This window comes from Myripristis murdjan, chromosome 14 (assembly GCF_902150065.1).
Source record: "Myripristis murdjan chromosome 14, fMyrMur1.1, whole genome shotgun sequence".
Classification (NCBI taxonomy): Eukaryota; Metazoa; Chordata; class Actinopteri; order Holocentriformes; family Holocentridae; genus Myripristis; species Myripristis murdjan.
In genome coordinates, this window is record NC_043993.1 from 13,411,525 (window position 1) to 13,423,988 (window position 12,464).

At 40.9% G+C, this 12,464-nt stretch overlaps 1 protein-coding gene across 3 annotated transcripts in view; it reads left to right on the forward strand.

Moving 5' to 3' along the window:
* Positions 1 to 12,464, forward strand: part of fryb (furry homolog b (Drosophila)) — a 65,472-nt gene that overhangs the window by 28,937 nt on the left and 24,071 nt on the right. For all 3 annotated transcript variants that reach the window (XM_030068223.1, XM_030068224.1, XM_030068225.1), the window contains exons 15-34: positions 395 to 566; positions 668 to 800; positions 1,118 to 1,225; positions 1,868 to 1,994; positions 2,527 to 2,640; positions 3,284 to 3,448; positions 3,936 to 4,022; positions 4,183 to 4,442; positions 5,017 to 5,206; positions 5,690 to 5,814; positions 6,590 to 6,647; positions 7,322 to 7,413; positions 7,866 to 8,038; positions 8,312 to 8,472; positions 8,593 to 8,703; positions 8,951 to 9,105; positions 9,574 to 9,673; positions 9,800 to 9,971; positions 11,023 to 11,279; positions 11,374 to 11,520. In XM_030068223.1, the coding sequence (XP_029924083.1) occupies positions 395 to 566; positions 668 to 800; positions 1,118 to 1,225; positions 1,868 to 1,994; positions 2,527 to 2,640; positions 3,284 to 3,448; positions 3,936 to 4,022; positions 4,183 to 4,442; positions 5,017 to 5,206; positions 5,690 to 5,814; positions 6,590 to 6,647; positions 7,322 to 7,413; positions 7,866 to 8,038; positions 8,312 to 8,472; positions 8,593 to 8,703; positions 8,951 to 9,105; positions 9,574 to 9,673; positions 9,800 to 9,971; positions 11,023 to 11,279; positions 11,374 to 11,520 (2,907 nt within the window). The remainder of the gene's footprint in view (positions 1 to 394; positions 567 to 667; positions 801 to 1,117; positions 1,226 to 1,867; positions 1,995 to 2,526; positions 2,641 to 3,283; positions 3,449 to 3,935; positions 4,023 to 4,182; positions 4,443 to 5,016; positions 5,207 to 5,689; positions 5,815 to 6,589; positions 6,648 to 7,321; positions 7,414 to 7,865; positions 8,039 to 8,311; positions 8,473 to 8,592; positions 8,704 to 8,950; positions 9,106 to 9,573; positions 9,674 to 9,799; positions 9,972 to 11,022; positions 11,280 to 11,373; positions 11,521 to 12,464) is intronic.

A 12,464-nucleotide genomic window follows, 5' to 3' on the forward strand; every position in this document is an offset into this window, starting at 1 on the left:
TTAGATTTACAGTATTTGATAATGGATTATGTAGATGATAATTATCAAGCTACTCAAATGTCGATTTGTAAACTGGTGACAATGTCATTGACTCAGTCAGAGAGGTGACAATTAAAGACACTCTCCCTTTACTTAGTAATACCATTACAATTTTAAGCACATAATTAAGTGATCAATAATGGAACACATGTTGAAAATAATCAACCCAAAATGTTTATTTAGTTTATTATATATCATTCGCCATATGAATAAGCTTTGCTCTTTGGGGTAGAAGTAGCACCTGGTGTTACCAGGTGATCTCATGCTGACTATGTCAACTGTAAAGCCTCCATTGTTCCTAACAGCTATCATTTACCGCATGTAGTAAGGATGCTTTGATGTATCTGTGTCTCAGCGTATGAACATAGGTCTGCGGGCGTTCCTGGTGATAGCAGATGCTCTACAGCAGAAGGATGGGGAGCCTCCCATGCCAAACACAGGAGCCACCCTGCCTTCTGGAAACTCCCTGAAGAAGAAGAAGACCTACCTCAGCAAAACCCTTACTGAAGAGGAGGCCAAACTCATAGGTCTGTGTGTATTAGCTATAGTCATGAGCACTTGTGTTCACTAATTAATTTGTATTACCTCTCTGTAATTCCATGTTCATGGTTTTCTCTGCCCTTTGTAGGCATGTCGTTATACTACTCCCAGGTGCGCAAGGCCCTGGACAACATTCTGAGGCACTTGGACAAGGAGGTGGGACGCTGCATGATGCTGACCAATGTCCAGATGCTCAACAAAGAACCAGAGGACATGATCACGTATGCAAACTGCACAGTTCACTATCTGAATATGCTTTTAAGTCTTCTGGCGCTAGTGCACCTCTGCTTATTCTGTGTAATAATTAAAACTCCAGTCTGAAAATGCACTATGGACACTTGAAAATTAACAACTGAAACACTGATGCCACTATCCTGACTTTGTTTGCATTTTGGCAAATTGAATATAATGACATTTTGTGGCTATAAACAGTTTGAATACACTGGCAACCTGTAACTGATTTGGTCAGATTCTTAATGAATATGTGTAAAAAAAAAAAAGGGTGTTCAAAACAGTCCTCTCTCTCTTTCATTGATAGTGGTGAGAGGAAGCCTAAAATCGACCTGTTCAGGACATGTGTGGCAGCCATTCCTCGTATCCTCCCTGACGGCATGTCCAAGCCCGAGCTTATAGACCTGCTCTCACGGTGAGTCAGCCTTGAGAGACAGGATAGTTTGCTGACATAATGAAATGAACAATGAATGTGTTTGTAATGTAGAATCCTGTGACAATGCATTTATTATTACTTAAAATTTTATAACCCTGCATCATTGTCTCACTGTTTATTGTACTGTAGCTCCTCTGTTGATCTTTTCTAACCCACCTCCCATTCCTCCAGTTCACTTTTCCTTTCCTTTGAACTGGATGTTTAGTTCAGTGTTCGTATGCAGGTTTGGAAAGGCTCTAATTTGGTGATTTAAAAGTCTTGAAAAGTTTAAAGTATGAAGGATGATGAAATATTGTTGATCAGTCACCATTCAAATTTTACTACATATTTTATGTAGCTGATGAGGCAGATCCTCTGCACACTGTACTTATTGTTGAACTGTGACATGGTTTACTTCTGTCATTTTTCTCAGTCACTGCGAACGTTTGTTTCCATCTCCATTGGCTATAATCTTCATATCCAAGAGTCTGTATAGAACCTGTTCAGTCAGAGAAATTGAGATTTTTTTATTTCACTTGCTATCAATAAGAAGAGGCGCTGAAATGTATATGGTTTCCATCTCTATCTCTGTCAGTAAGATCTTTGTCATTTTATTCTGTTTATATGTTTTCCATCTCTCAGACTGACAGTCCACATGGACGATGAGCTCCGCCTCATTTCCCAGAACTCCCTGCAGAGCCTGTTATTGGATTTCTCAGACTGGAGGGAAGATGTCCTGTTCGGTTACACACACTTCCTTTTGCGAGAGGTAAGCACTCAAGAGGTATTCGATAAATTTAAGCTGAAGATTTAACCGAATTCAACAGGAAACTGTAGTCTCACAAAGAACATAAGTGATAGAAGGAGATTTTGAAATGCATTTGCAGTACTTGGCCTACCCACAGTATAGTTACAGACTTAGGTTGACTTTATTTAAACATGCAATGAATTTTGAAGCTAAGAAACTTCTCACGCATAAGCCAAAGACATAATGTTGTTATCTCACTTTGTCTGCATATTGTCTTGCTCCAGTCTAGGACTGAAGACAATTCTTTGCTCGGTGTTGTGTCTCATTCACACATGGTTTCTTGCAACTTCCAACTGTTTTTTTTTTCTCTGAAAAATATTTGGGGGATAAAACTAAAGTAGTAATAGTAGAATTTCTCCTAATTGTAGAGGAAGTAGCAGGAATGACTCAGCCAGTGTAAAATTTAAAAAAAAAATGATAAAAAAGGTCCTCTACAATGGGTACTTCTATGATCAGTATGACTTTGCTCTTGTCGCACTGCAACCCCATCCAGGTACAGGACACCCATCAGGGTCTGCAGGATGCGTCTGTCAAACTGTTGCTGCAGCTCCTCACCCAGTGGAGGTTAGCCCTGCAGCTGCAGGGGAAGATGCGAGGTGGCTCAGAGGTTTGTACAGTTGTCAGATATAAGTCTTCTTCTGCCACTCCTATCTTTATACCCATCCTAATGTCACTTGTTATATATATCACCTCTCAAGGCACATTTGACAGGACGTTTATACCTGTACATCTATCCATCGCATGCAACAAGTCAAGACACCAGTCATTGTTTTCTCTCTCTTTCTTTTCTGTTTTTTGGGGCGAAGTATGGAGGAAAGATGCATCTCACCAATACATATCCAGCATTTCCAATTTACATTGTTTTGCCCAATGCAGCAGTGTTTAATTGTTTGTTCATTCATTCTGTCAGATGTGATATCTCAGACACAGCTTGGGGTAATGGTGGATCTCTTCACTGTGTTCTAACAGTTACCAAATTACATTCTCTGGCCTAAGGGAAGTTCTGTAATTATAAGCCAAACAAGATATTTGTTTGGGTTCTGCATCCTTTGTAGGGGAGGAAAGGTTTACTGTAGCGTATTTTGTTTTCTGTTTCACTGTGAAGTACTCTTTCATTTTGATTTGAAAAATGAATATTGTTTTCAGTATTTTTTCTGTATTTCTGTTGTAGTGCATCATAATCTCTATTCTCTTTCACATAAGACGTTTCTCAGCATTGTGACCCCTCTGCCATCTTCCCTCTCCAACAGGCCAGTCCCAGACTGCCGGATCGGAGCCCTCACTGCTCAGTTCTCCATGCTGTTGAAGGCCTGGCTCTACTGCTGCTCTGTTCCTGTCAGATCAGCACCAGGAAGCTGGCAGTCGGTGTGCTGAGAGAAATACGCTGCCTCTTCACTGCACTGGGACATGCTGATGTATGCTAAGGTTTTCATCAGCTAAACAAAGTTGCAAGAGAAGAAATCACTTGTCTCTCTCATACTATTCAATCACCTAAAGTGGTTAAAGTGAACCTCTAAATGATAATACCATTAATGCAATACTTATTGATCTCCTTAGCAAAAGTCCCTTTTTGCTTGCTAGTGTCTTTCTCAAGGATGCTTCAGTAGAGTGGATGCTCTAGAGTTTTGATCTTGTTAAAGTTTTGATTTACTGTCACACCAACATACTAATTGTTATTTATCAAAATAGCAGGCAGAATAGACATTTTTACAATCCACTAGCAAATCATTATTAACATTGATCAGTCAGCTGGTGTTAAATGACTACTATGGTAAAGAAACGCAGACATAGAAGGAGCAGGACTGCAGGAAAGTGATATGAACATGGTTGTGATTATACTAAGTTTATTTGTATGATGCAGTTGTAATAATAGGCATTTCTATGAATGTCTTTCACTTCTAGGACGATGACAAACCTATGATAGAGATCATGGATCAGCTGAGCCCAGCTGTGATGGACAGCTTTGTTCATGTGGCTGTATCCGACTCGGTGAGCACCTTTGTGTATTAGTGTTTAGGGTGTGTCAGTGTAATCAGAAATAACTTGGTTTTAAGACAGCATTCTTCTAATGTCGTTCTTTGTGCTGTTGTTTATCATTTCTGTTAAATTCCTCGCCTATCTTCCCCTCCCCTCCCCTCCCCTCCCTCAGGCCACTCTGCCAATGAGTCACCACATTGACCTCCAGTGGCTGGTGGAGTGGACAGCTCGGCTCGTGAGCAGTGCCTACGATGTGAAGAGCCCCAGCCACGTCTGGATCTTTGCCCAGTGTGTAAAAGACCCCTGGGTGCTGTGTCTGCACAGCTTCCTGCGCCAGGAGCACCTGCCCAAGCACTGCCCCATCGCGCTGGGCTACGCCTGGCCCTACGCTTTCACCCGACTACAGCTGCTGCTGCCCCTGGTTGACCCCAAGTACAAGAGCCTTTTAAGCATTTACCTCACCCTCTTAACCAGTGTGTCTTGGGCAGCAATAATTACAACAGTAAAACAAGGTTAAATTCCGAGGTGACCAAAATTGACCAACCAGAATCAAGGAGTCCAAGTGTCAGAAGATGAAAAAAACAAAGAAAATAAAATACTCTTATAAGTATATATACATAATGACATGACAAGATAAAATAAATTAAAAGAGTAAAGTCAGTAAGTTAAAAAATAAGTTAATAATAAAATAAAATAAGCAGGCTAAAAAAGACTGTCTACACAGAATAAACTGTACACATGAAAGCTAACGTATACAGATGGCATATCAAGAGTGATTTATAAGAGGACAGTGATTCAGCCACTCTGATATCCTCACCAAGGTAATTCCTAAGCCTTGAAGCTCTAATGGCAAAGGCACAGTCACCTCTGGGGATTATCACTCAACTCAAGTGCACTTAACCACAGTAAAATCTAAAGGCAAAAATCAATACAAACAACGGATGATACATGTGTATGAAAGATTAAATTATCTCTGACTGTCTGTCTTTATTCTCCGTCTTTGCAGCAGCCCAGTGAATGCTAAGAAGACCAGCACAGCGGGCTCCAGCGACAGCTATATCCCTCTGTGGCGTAACTATCTGATCCTGTGTCTGGGTGTGGCCAAACCCAGCATCATGTCTCCCGGTCATCTCAGAGCCTCCACGCCAGAGATCACCGCAACCACGCCCGATGGCAGCGTCACCTATGACAACAAGGTATGTCTTTGTTTTTTTGGGGCGTGGTTGTGTTGGAAAAAAGATATATTATCCTTCTAAACCACACACAAAAAACAGTGGTAATCATAACTCCCAATGCCCTGTTTATGTACTGTGGCTGCTGGGCATTTTATTTATTGTCATAATTTGTTGTAATAAACAACCTATCGATATAGAGTGATCTTGCTGACAGTGATATTGTCCAGTCACTATTATAAATAAATGATGCATCATATCAAAGCTGAAGGAAAGTATGCAGTTTTGAAAAGGAAAATGATGATAATGGTAGTACAAAAGTGTCAACAGGGGTGTGCATAATTGTTCAATAATTTCTCTTATTCAATTATTATTAAGTTATTATTAATAATTAAATTATTTCATCATTAATAATAATTATTATTTTTATTTTTTAGTTATTGTAACTGAATAATCATGGTTTTATGTGTTTCACTGATATTTGTGTTTTTGTTTTTTATTGCTCAGGTTATTGGCACTCCTTCAGTTGCCTGGCTTTTAAAACAGCTGGTCCCACTAATGAGAGCTGAGAGTTTAGAGATCACTGAGTCTCTGGTTCTAGGTTTTGGACGTACAAATGCCCTTGTCTTCAGGTACTGGACCACACACATGCACAAAACAAAACAAAACACCAAATACGAGTGGTTTTCCACAGCCTCAAAACAGTTGAAACTGTTGTTTAACCCAGGCCTGATACCTTATTGATTTCTCTTGCAGTGTGAGATTTTGATTAAGCAGAGAATGAGAAATAAAGGATTAATGTAGGGAAGTGCAGTCCATAGTTTTAGGCCACAATACAAAATGGATGATGTGCTAGATGTGAGTCTTTTTTTCTTTTAGGAAAGACATGATTCATCTGTCTCATTTTTCACCCACCCTTCTTCCAATAGCTGTCTTGTTGGTCTGTACATTCCCTTCATGCCTTAGATAAGTGGCATACCTCTTTGACATTTTGAGAAGAAAAACTACTGCTTCACTGATGTAGAAAAGGCATCATACATGGGGAGAGGTGGATCACATTTTTTGAAGGATAGAGCTTCCATTGTGACAGGAGAGCTAGTTCATTTTGAAAGAGAAGATCTATTTTTAGTCTGAAATGTTTTCTGAAAGGTCATTGTTATCAAAGAGATTAAGGCCTCTCCATACAAATTTGTCTAACATTACAGTTTTGGAGGATTAGTGGTTTTAGGGCATGTGACATTTGAAATTCGAGCAGCACAAGATAGACATCTGTTACAAGCTTTCGTGCATTAAATCATATTGTTGTCATTCACCAAGAAGAGAAGATTTGATCAGCCACTTCTAACGATGCACCAGTGAAGAAATCAAATGATGTTTTGCCTTTGCATGTTATGTCTGTGTTAACAGGGAGCTAGTGGAGGAACTGCATCCATTGATGAAGGAAGCACTGGAACGCAGGCCTGAGGTAACGTATACACGGACACACACACATACACACACAGACTACTGACATACAGTAAGGTGAACTTTATCGATCCTAGGAAATTGGGGTAATAGAATCTAAATTAACTTGAAGTATGCTGTCAATAGGGAGTCAAGCTCTTTAAATACGGCAGTAAAATAAAGAATGCACAAGGTGTGTAAAGATATATTCACTAGCAAAGACCACATCGTCAACAAAAAGCATTTACATGATTTATTGATAAGATGATGATTGTTTGAGGCTTGAACTTGATTGTAGTGTGTGGGGAAGCTTTGGTAGGGAATCTGCTGTAGCACCCGGGCATGATGCCCCCCCCCCCTTAGGAACTACAGAGGAAGCAGAGCAGGAGAGAGGAGCAAGAAGAAAAGAGAAATAGGGAACATTGCGGGAGAGGGGCACAGAATACGAGAGTGAAACCGTAGGAGAGGGTTAGGTGGGTATTTATAGGAATGCCGGAAGAGGTGTGGATGAGGTGCGGTCCTGCTCCTGAAGCTCCGCTAGTAGCTTCAATACAAGGAGATATATTAGCTCATAGAAATTGAATATGCCTATGAATATAAACAACTAGTATTTCTCTGTCAGTAGATAAAGTGTTAATCTAATCCCTAACTTATAGCATTAAACTGAACCCCTTTCTCTGCTGTGTATGTTCCCAGAATAAGAAACGACGTGAGAGGAGGGATCTGCTCCGACTACAGCTGCTCAGGATCTTTGAGCTGTTGGCTGATGCAGGAGTCATCAGTGACAGGTATTAACATATTCAGTTGAAATTTAGGTCTCTGGCCTAAAGATTAGTTGATTTTAGTTGTTATGCAGATCTGGGAATATCCCCATTAGACCATTATTGTTTTTTAATCCTTAAAGATTTTGCTGAAAGCTAGCGGGAATGTCCAACATGTGGGATTTCCAAGTCATCTGCTAAACCACATGGGAATCACGTTTAATTTGTCAGAAATTTAAACCTTGAGGACAAACAATTAACAAACAAAATTATTATGACGGCTGCAGCATTCCGAGCTGGAGAATTGTTCTTAGGCCTTCAGTTCAAACCTACAACCTTTTCTAACTTGCTTGCTGCTCTAACCTCTATCTTACTGACACCCTTCAAAACTGTACCATAATCTTTAATCTGTATAATCTCATAGATGACCTCTTTAATCCTGCTTTTACTGAATTTTATCTAATTCCCTTGCTGTACAGCACCAATGGAGCACTGGAACGGGACTCCCTTGCGTTGGGAGCCTTGTTCCTAGAGTATGTGGACCTGACCCGGATGCTTCTGGAGGCTGAGAACGAGAAGGAGCTGGACGTGCTGAGAGACATCAGGGCCCACTTCAGTGGCATGGTGGCCAACCTCATCCAGTGTGTGCCTGGTAAATAATTAAATTACTCTTAATTCATTGGTCTTTCAGTCATAGTAGTTGTGGTAGGAGTAGTGGTACTATCAATGGTCCACATACATAGAGTGAATTTTCTCACCAGTTTAAAATATAAATTATTCAGTACAATTATCGACATTGACTAAAAATGTAAAACATGAAATGTTTTGTACGTATAGAAATTAGACAACAGATTGATATTTTGACTACGTGTTGACAAACAATTTCTTTTTGACGCTCAATTAATTTCTCTGTTCTTCCATGCAGTCCACCACAGGCGCTTCCTGTTTCCTCAGCAGTCTTTGAGGCACCATCTCTTCATCCTGTTTAGCCAATGGGCTGGACCATTCAGTGTCATGTTCACACCCCTTGATCGCTATAGTGATCGCAACCACCAGATCACTCGGTACCAGTACTGTGCTCTCAAGGTAAGCAGTCCTCACAAGTCACAAAACCATAATAATTTTGCAGAATTTACTGCATTTTACAGAATCCTCAGCGTTAATTCTATTTAACTCTTATATTTACCCTCTTAACTTTACCTCTAGGCTATGTCAGCAGTGCTGTGTTGTGGTCCAGTGTTTGACAATGTGGGTCTGTCTACTGATGGCTATCTCTACAAGTGGCTGGACAACATTCTGGCATGTCATGACCTGCGGGTAGGTCACCGTTATGACTGGTTTATTGCCTCCAAGGTGTTCTACAGGAACCTTGTATGTATACCTTATAATACACACAAATGCTATAAAATAATGTGACATACATATTAAGGATGTGTGACACTTACACTTACCTCAAGAAGTTGTTTTTCAAGTCTAAATTTCCATTTTTTCCAGTGCATCCTTTGTGATATTTCTTATATCTGGATGTATCCTTCTACATTATAACATGTGAACATTATAACAGGTGCACCGTTTGGGCTGTGAGGTTGTGATCCTGCTGTTGGAGCTGAACCCAGACCAGGTCAACCTGTTCAACTGGGCCGTGGATCGCTGCTTCACTGGGTCTTACCAGCTGGCCTCTGGCTGCTTCAAGGCCATTGCCACTGTCTGTGGGAACAGGTAGAGAATAAAGTAGTTGACACCCTTCTGAGGTGTTCTTCAGCAAAATGCTGAAGTCCTACCAGCTCTAGGGCACTATTCTGTAGCTTCTGACCTCCATGCTTGAGATGGTTATAGTAACTTATACAGCAGTTATCAAGGCATATGGTCTAACTATAAAGGTTTCTTCAGGATGGTACACACTGGTTATGACAACCAATAAAATACAACAAACCATGCTCCATGGTTACCATTATACAGAATGACCACTGTATAATCTATAATATGCAAACTAAGTTGAAATGTCACCCACATATTTTCCCCATCAGATACTGTCCTGTTACTCTGTCCACTCAGAAGTCTGTTAGCCTTAATCAGTTTCCACTTAAACTGAAGCGTGTAGCATAAGAAGAAATGCAAACTTTGAGAGTACCAGTTTTCAGTGTCCCCAGCAACCCAAATAATAACCACATTTTGTTGTTGCAACAGGAATTATCCATGTGATCTAGTTACCCTGCTTAACCTGGTGCTGTTCAAGGCCTCAGACACCAGCAGGGAAATCTATGAGATCTCCATGCAGTTGATGCAGGTACAAACACACACAGACACCATGCAGTAAAATGCTTATTAATGCATACATAGAAGTGAAGAAACAAAATAAAGCCAAAACATGACAGTGCATTTTGGTTGTAAAGGATAAATATTATGTCCGCAGGTGCTGGAGTCTAAGCTGTGTGCGTATTCTAAGCGAATGGTGGAGCAAAAGCCTGGCAATATTCTGTATGGTACCCATGGGCCCCTGCCGCCTCTGTACAGCGTCAATCTGTCTCAGCTCTCCATCCAGCTGGCCAGCATGTACCCAGAGCTCACTCTGCCTCTCTTCTCAGGTGAATACACCTTGGCGAATCTGTGTGCTCTGTTTTACACGGAGAAGTCAAGTCAAGGTTATTTATAAAACACTTTTAATAAATAGTCCTGTCACAAGGTGCTTAACAGGAAGTCATAGACTTTACTGAATACAAGAGTTTTGAGTTTTTATAGAAATACTCAGATGTGGTCTCAGTGGTAGTAATGATCCCAACACACTTCAAACCAAACACTTTGAAGTCAAAATGAAGCACTGTTTTGAGAGGCTCTTGCTTCCTTAATTTGTTTTCCTGTTGAAACAGGTTGTTGCGGTTTGGAGTAACTCAACAAGGCATCTTTCAAAAGTCTAAACCAATGGTTGATCAACTAGGGAGAGAAAGGTGGTTTTATTTAATGGGAGAGGTGAAAAATAGGATGTTTTTCCTGGTTAAAATTTGTATTCATGCATACTGGTTCAGCATGACATCACCATTGAAAGTATTGTTTTTTTTCCATAATGTAAATTTAATAGGATTTTGCTACTTAGGGTAACTTAATGTTTGGTGGTATAGCCAAATTTAGACAATGTGACATCATGTCAGGATGTTTGCAATGCGGTTACAATGGAGTTTAACAATAGAAAAGAAAAATCATTAATCTAAAGCTTCAGTGATAAACATTTTGGCACCAGTTCCTCAACATCAAAGACTAAGGTGTGACCATTACTTGTTGTAGACTGGAAAAACTGGCTGCCCATGCTATCACTATCGCTAATGCTCGCTCCACTTACACATATAAGCTGCAGCTAAATGAAACAAATTACTGTACTTTCTCTTTGGTTTGTTGAAAGCCATTCTGGGAAATCGTAGAAATTACTAACTGAAATAGAAATAGACAAGAAAGGTTGAGGGTCCAAAAAAGACAAATTGCAACCTTTTCTCACAAAGTAACTCCTGGAATGCATTGAACATCACAGATTGATGATATATAGTAGTGTTAAAGTATGTGTGAGTGGAATTTTCCTCTAAAGAGACAGCAGGTTCCTTAAACCTTTTATCACATCCTCTCCTCTGACTCTTTCTCCCCACACAGAGGTGAGCCAGCGTTTCCCCACTACCCATCCCAACGGCAGACAGATCATGCTGTCCTACCTGCTGCCCTGGCTCAGTAACATTGAGCTGGTGGACACAGGGCTCCTCCCACCTGCCTCCAGCCCATGCACCCCAGAGGAAGAGCCTCGCGGTCGGACACACAGCCTGGGGCTGTCCCCTAGTCTCAGGGGTAACGGCTGGGGTTCACTGCAGGCCACCTCGCTGGTGCTCAACAACCTCATGTTCATGACTGCAAAGGTAGGGAGCTGGATTTGCATATACGTGTCTTTCAGAATTAAGCAAATCTTTTCACATTAATATATCTTTCCTTTTAACATTTTAATGCCTTCAGTATGGAGATGAGGTCCCTGGCCCAGAGATGGAGAATGCCTGGAACGCTTTGGTGTCCAATGAAAGGTGGAGCAACAACTTGAGGATTGCCCTGCAATTCCTTATCAGTCTTTGTGGAGTCAGCAGCGATACCACACTGTTGCCCTATGTAAGTGTGCAGTATTTCCTCATTCACATGCATTATGAAGTGCCTCTGAGTGACGGTTGGATCTACTGGCTTTGCTTGCATAGAGATTTGTTGATTGTTTTCACTTTTTTGGGGGGAGTGGGAGGGTAACATGTTGCTTCAGTAATCCACTGATGACTCTCTACAACATATCAGTTGAGTGTCAACAAGGTTTTTCTCAACAAACAAGTAACATGTATTCACTATTAGCAAACTAACTACTAGCAGACTATAAAGGGCATCTCAAATGCTAATCATCAGCTGAGTTTATACTATCAAGTTTGAAGAAACACATTCCCATATAAGGAATTGTTGAAATGCTTTACAGTCCGTTTTTTTTTTTTTTTTTTTTTTGTGACTAAACTTAAACCTAACTCTAAACTGTAAACTGTATGTGGCAAAGTATCCAGGCCGTCACAGACTTCAAAATGGTAAACTCAACCCCACCAGCCCATAGTGTCTCCCTCTCTGACAAGCTCAACACTTTATATACTCATTTGTCAGCCATCAAAGGCTCCCTGCTGCAACATGACCAACCCTTCAGACTCTCTACCTTTGTTGTCCGGCTGACACTCAGCTGGGTGAATGCTTGCTTCAATGGCATCCACACATGTGCTCAAAGCATGCACTGGACAACTGGCCGAGGTCTTCATCAACATCTTGAACATGTCACTGGCCCAGGCTTTTGTCTCCACATGCCTCAAGGCCGCTGATGCACATAGGGACAGATTGTTTAGGCAATGTGCCAGTGCATTAACAATCTGTTGGAAGGAGCCTGAAACGACTTCCACCCTGTCGCACTCACCCCATCACCATCAAGTGCTTTGAGAGACTGGATCTGGTCTGCCCCAAATCCAGCCTACCCCCACATTAGAGCCCGACCAGTTTACCTACAGTTCTAACAAGTCTACTGAGCATGCTGTATC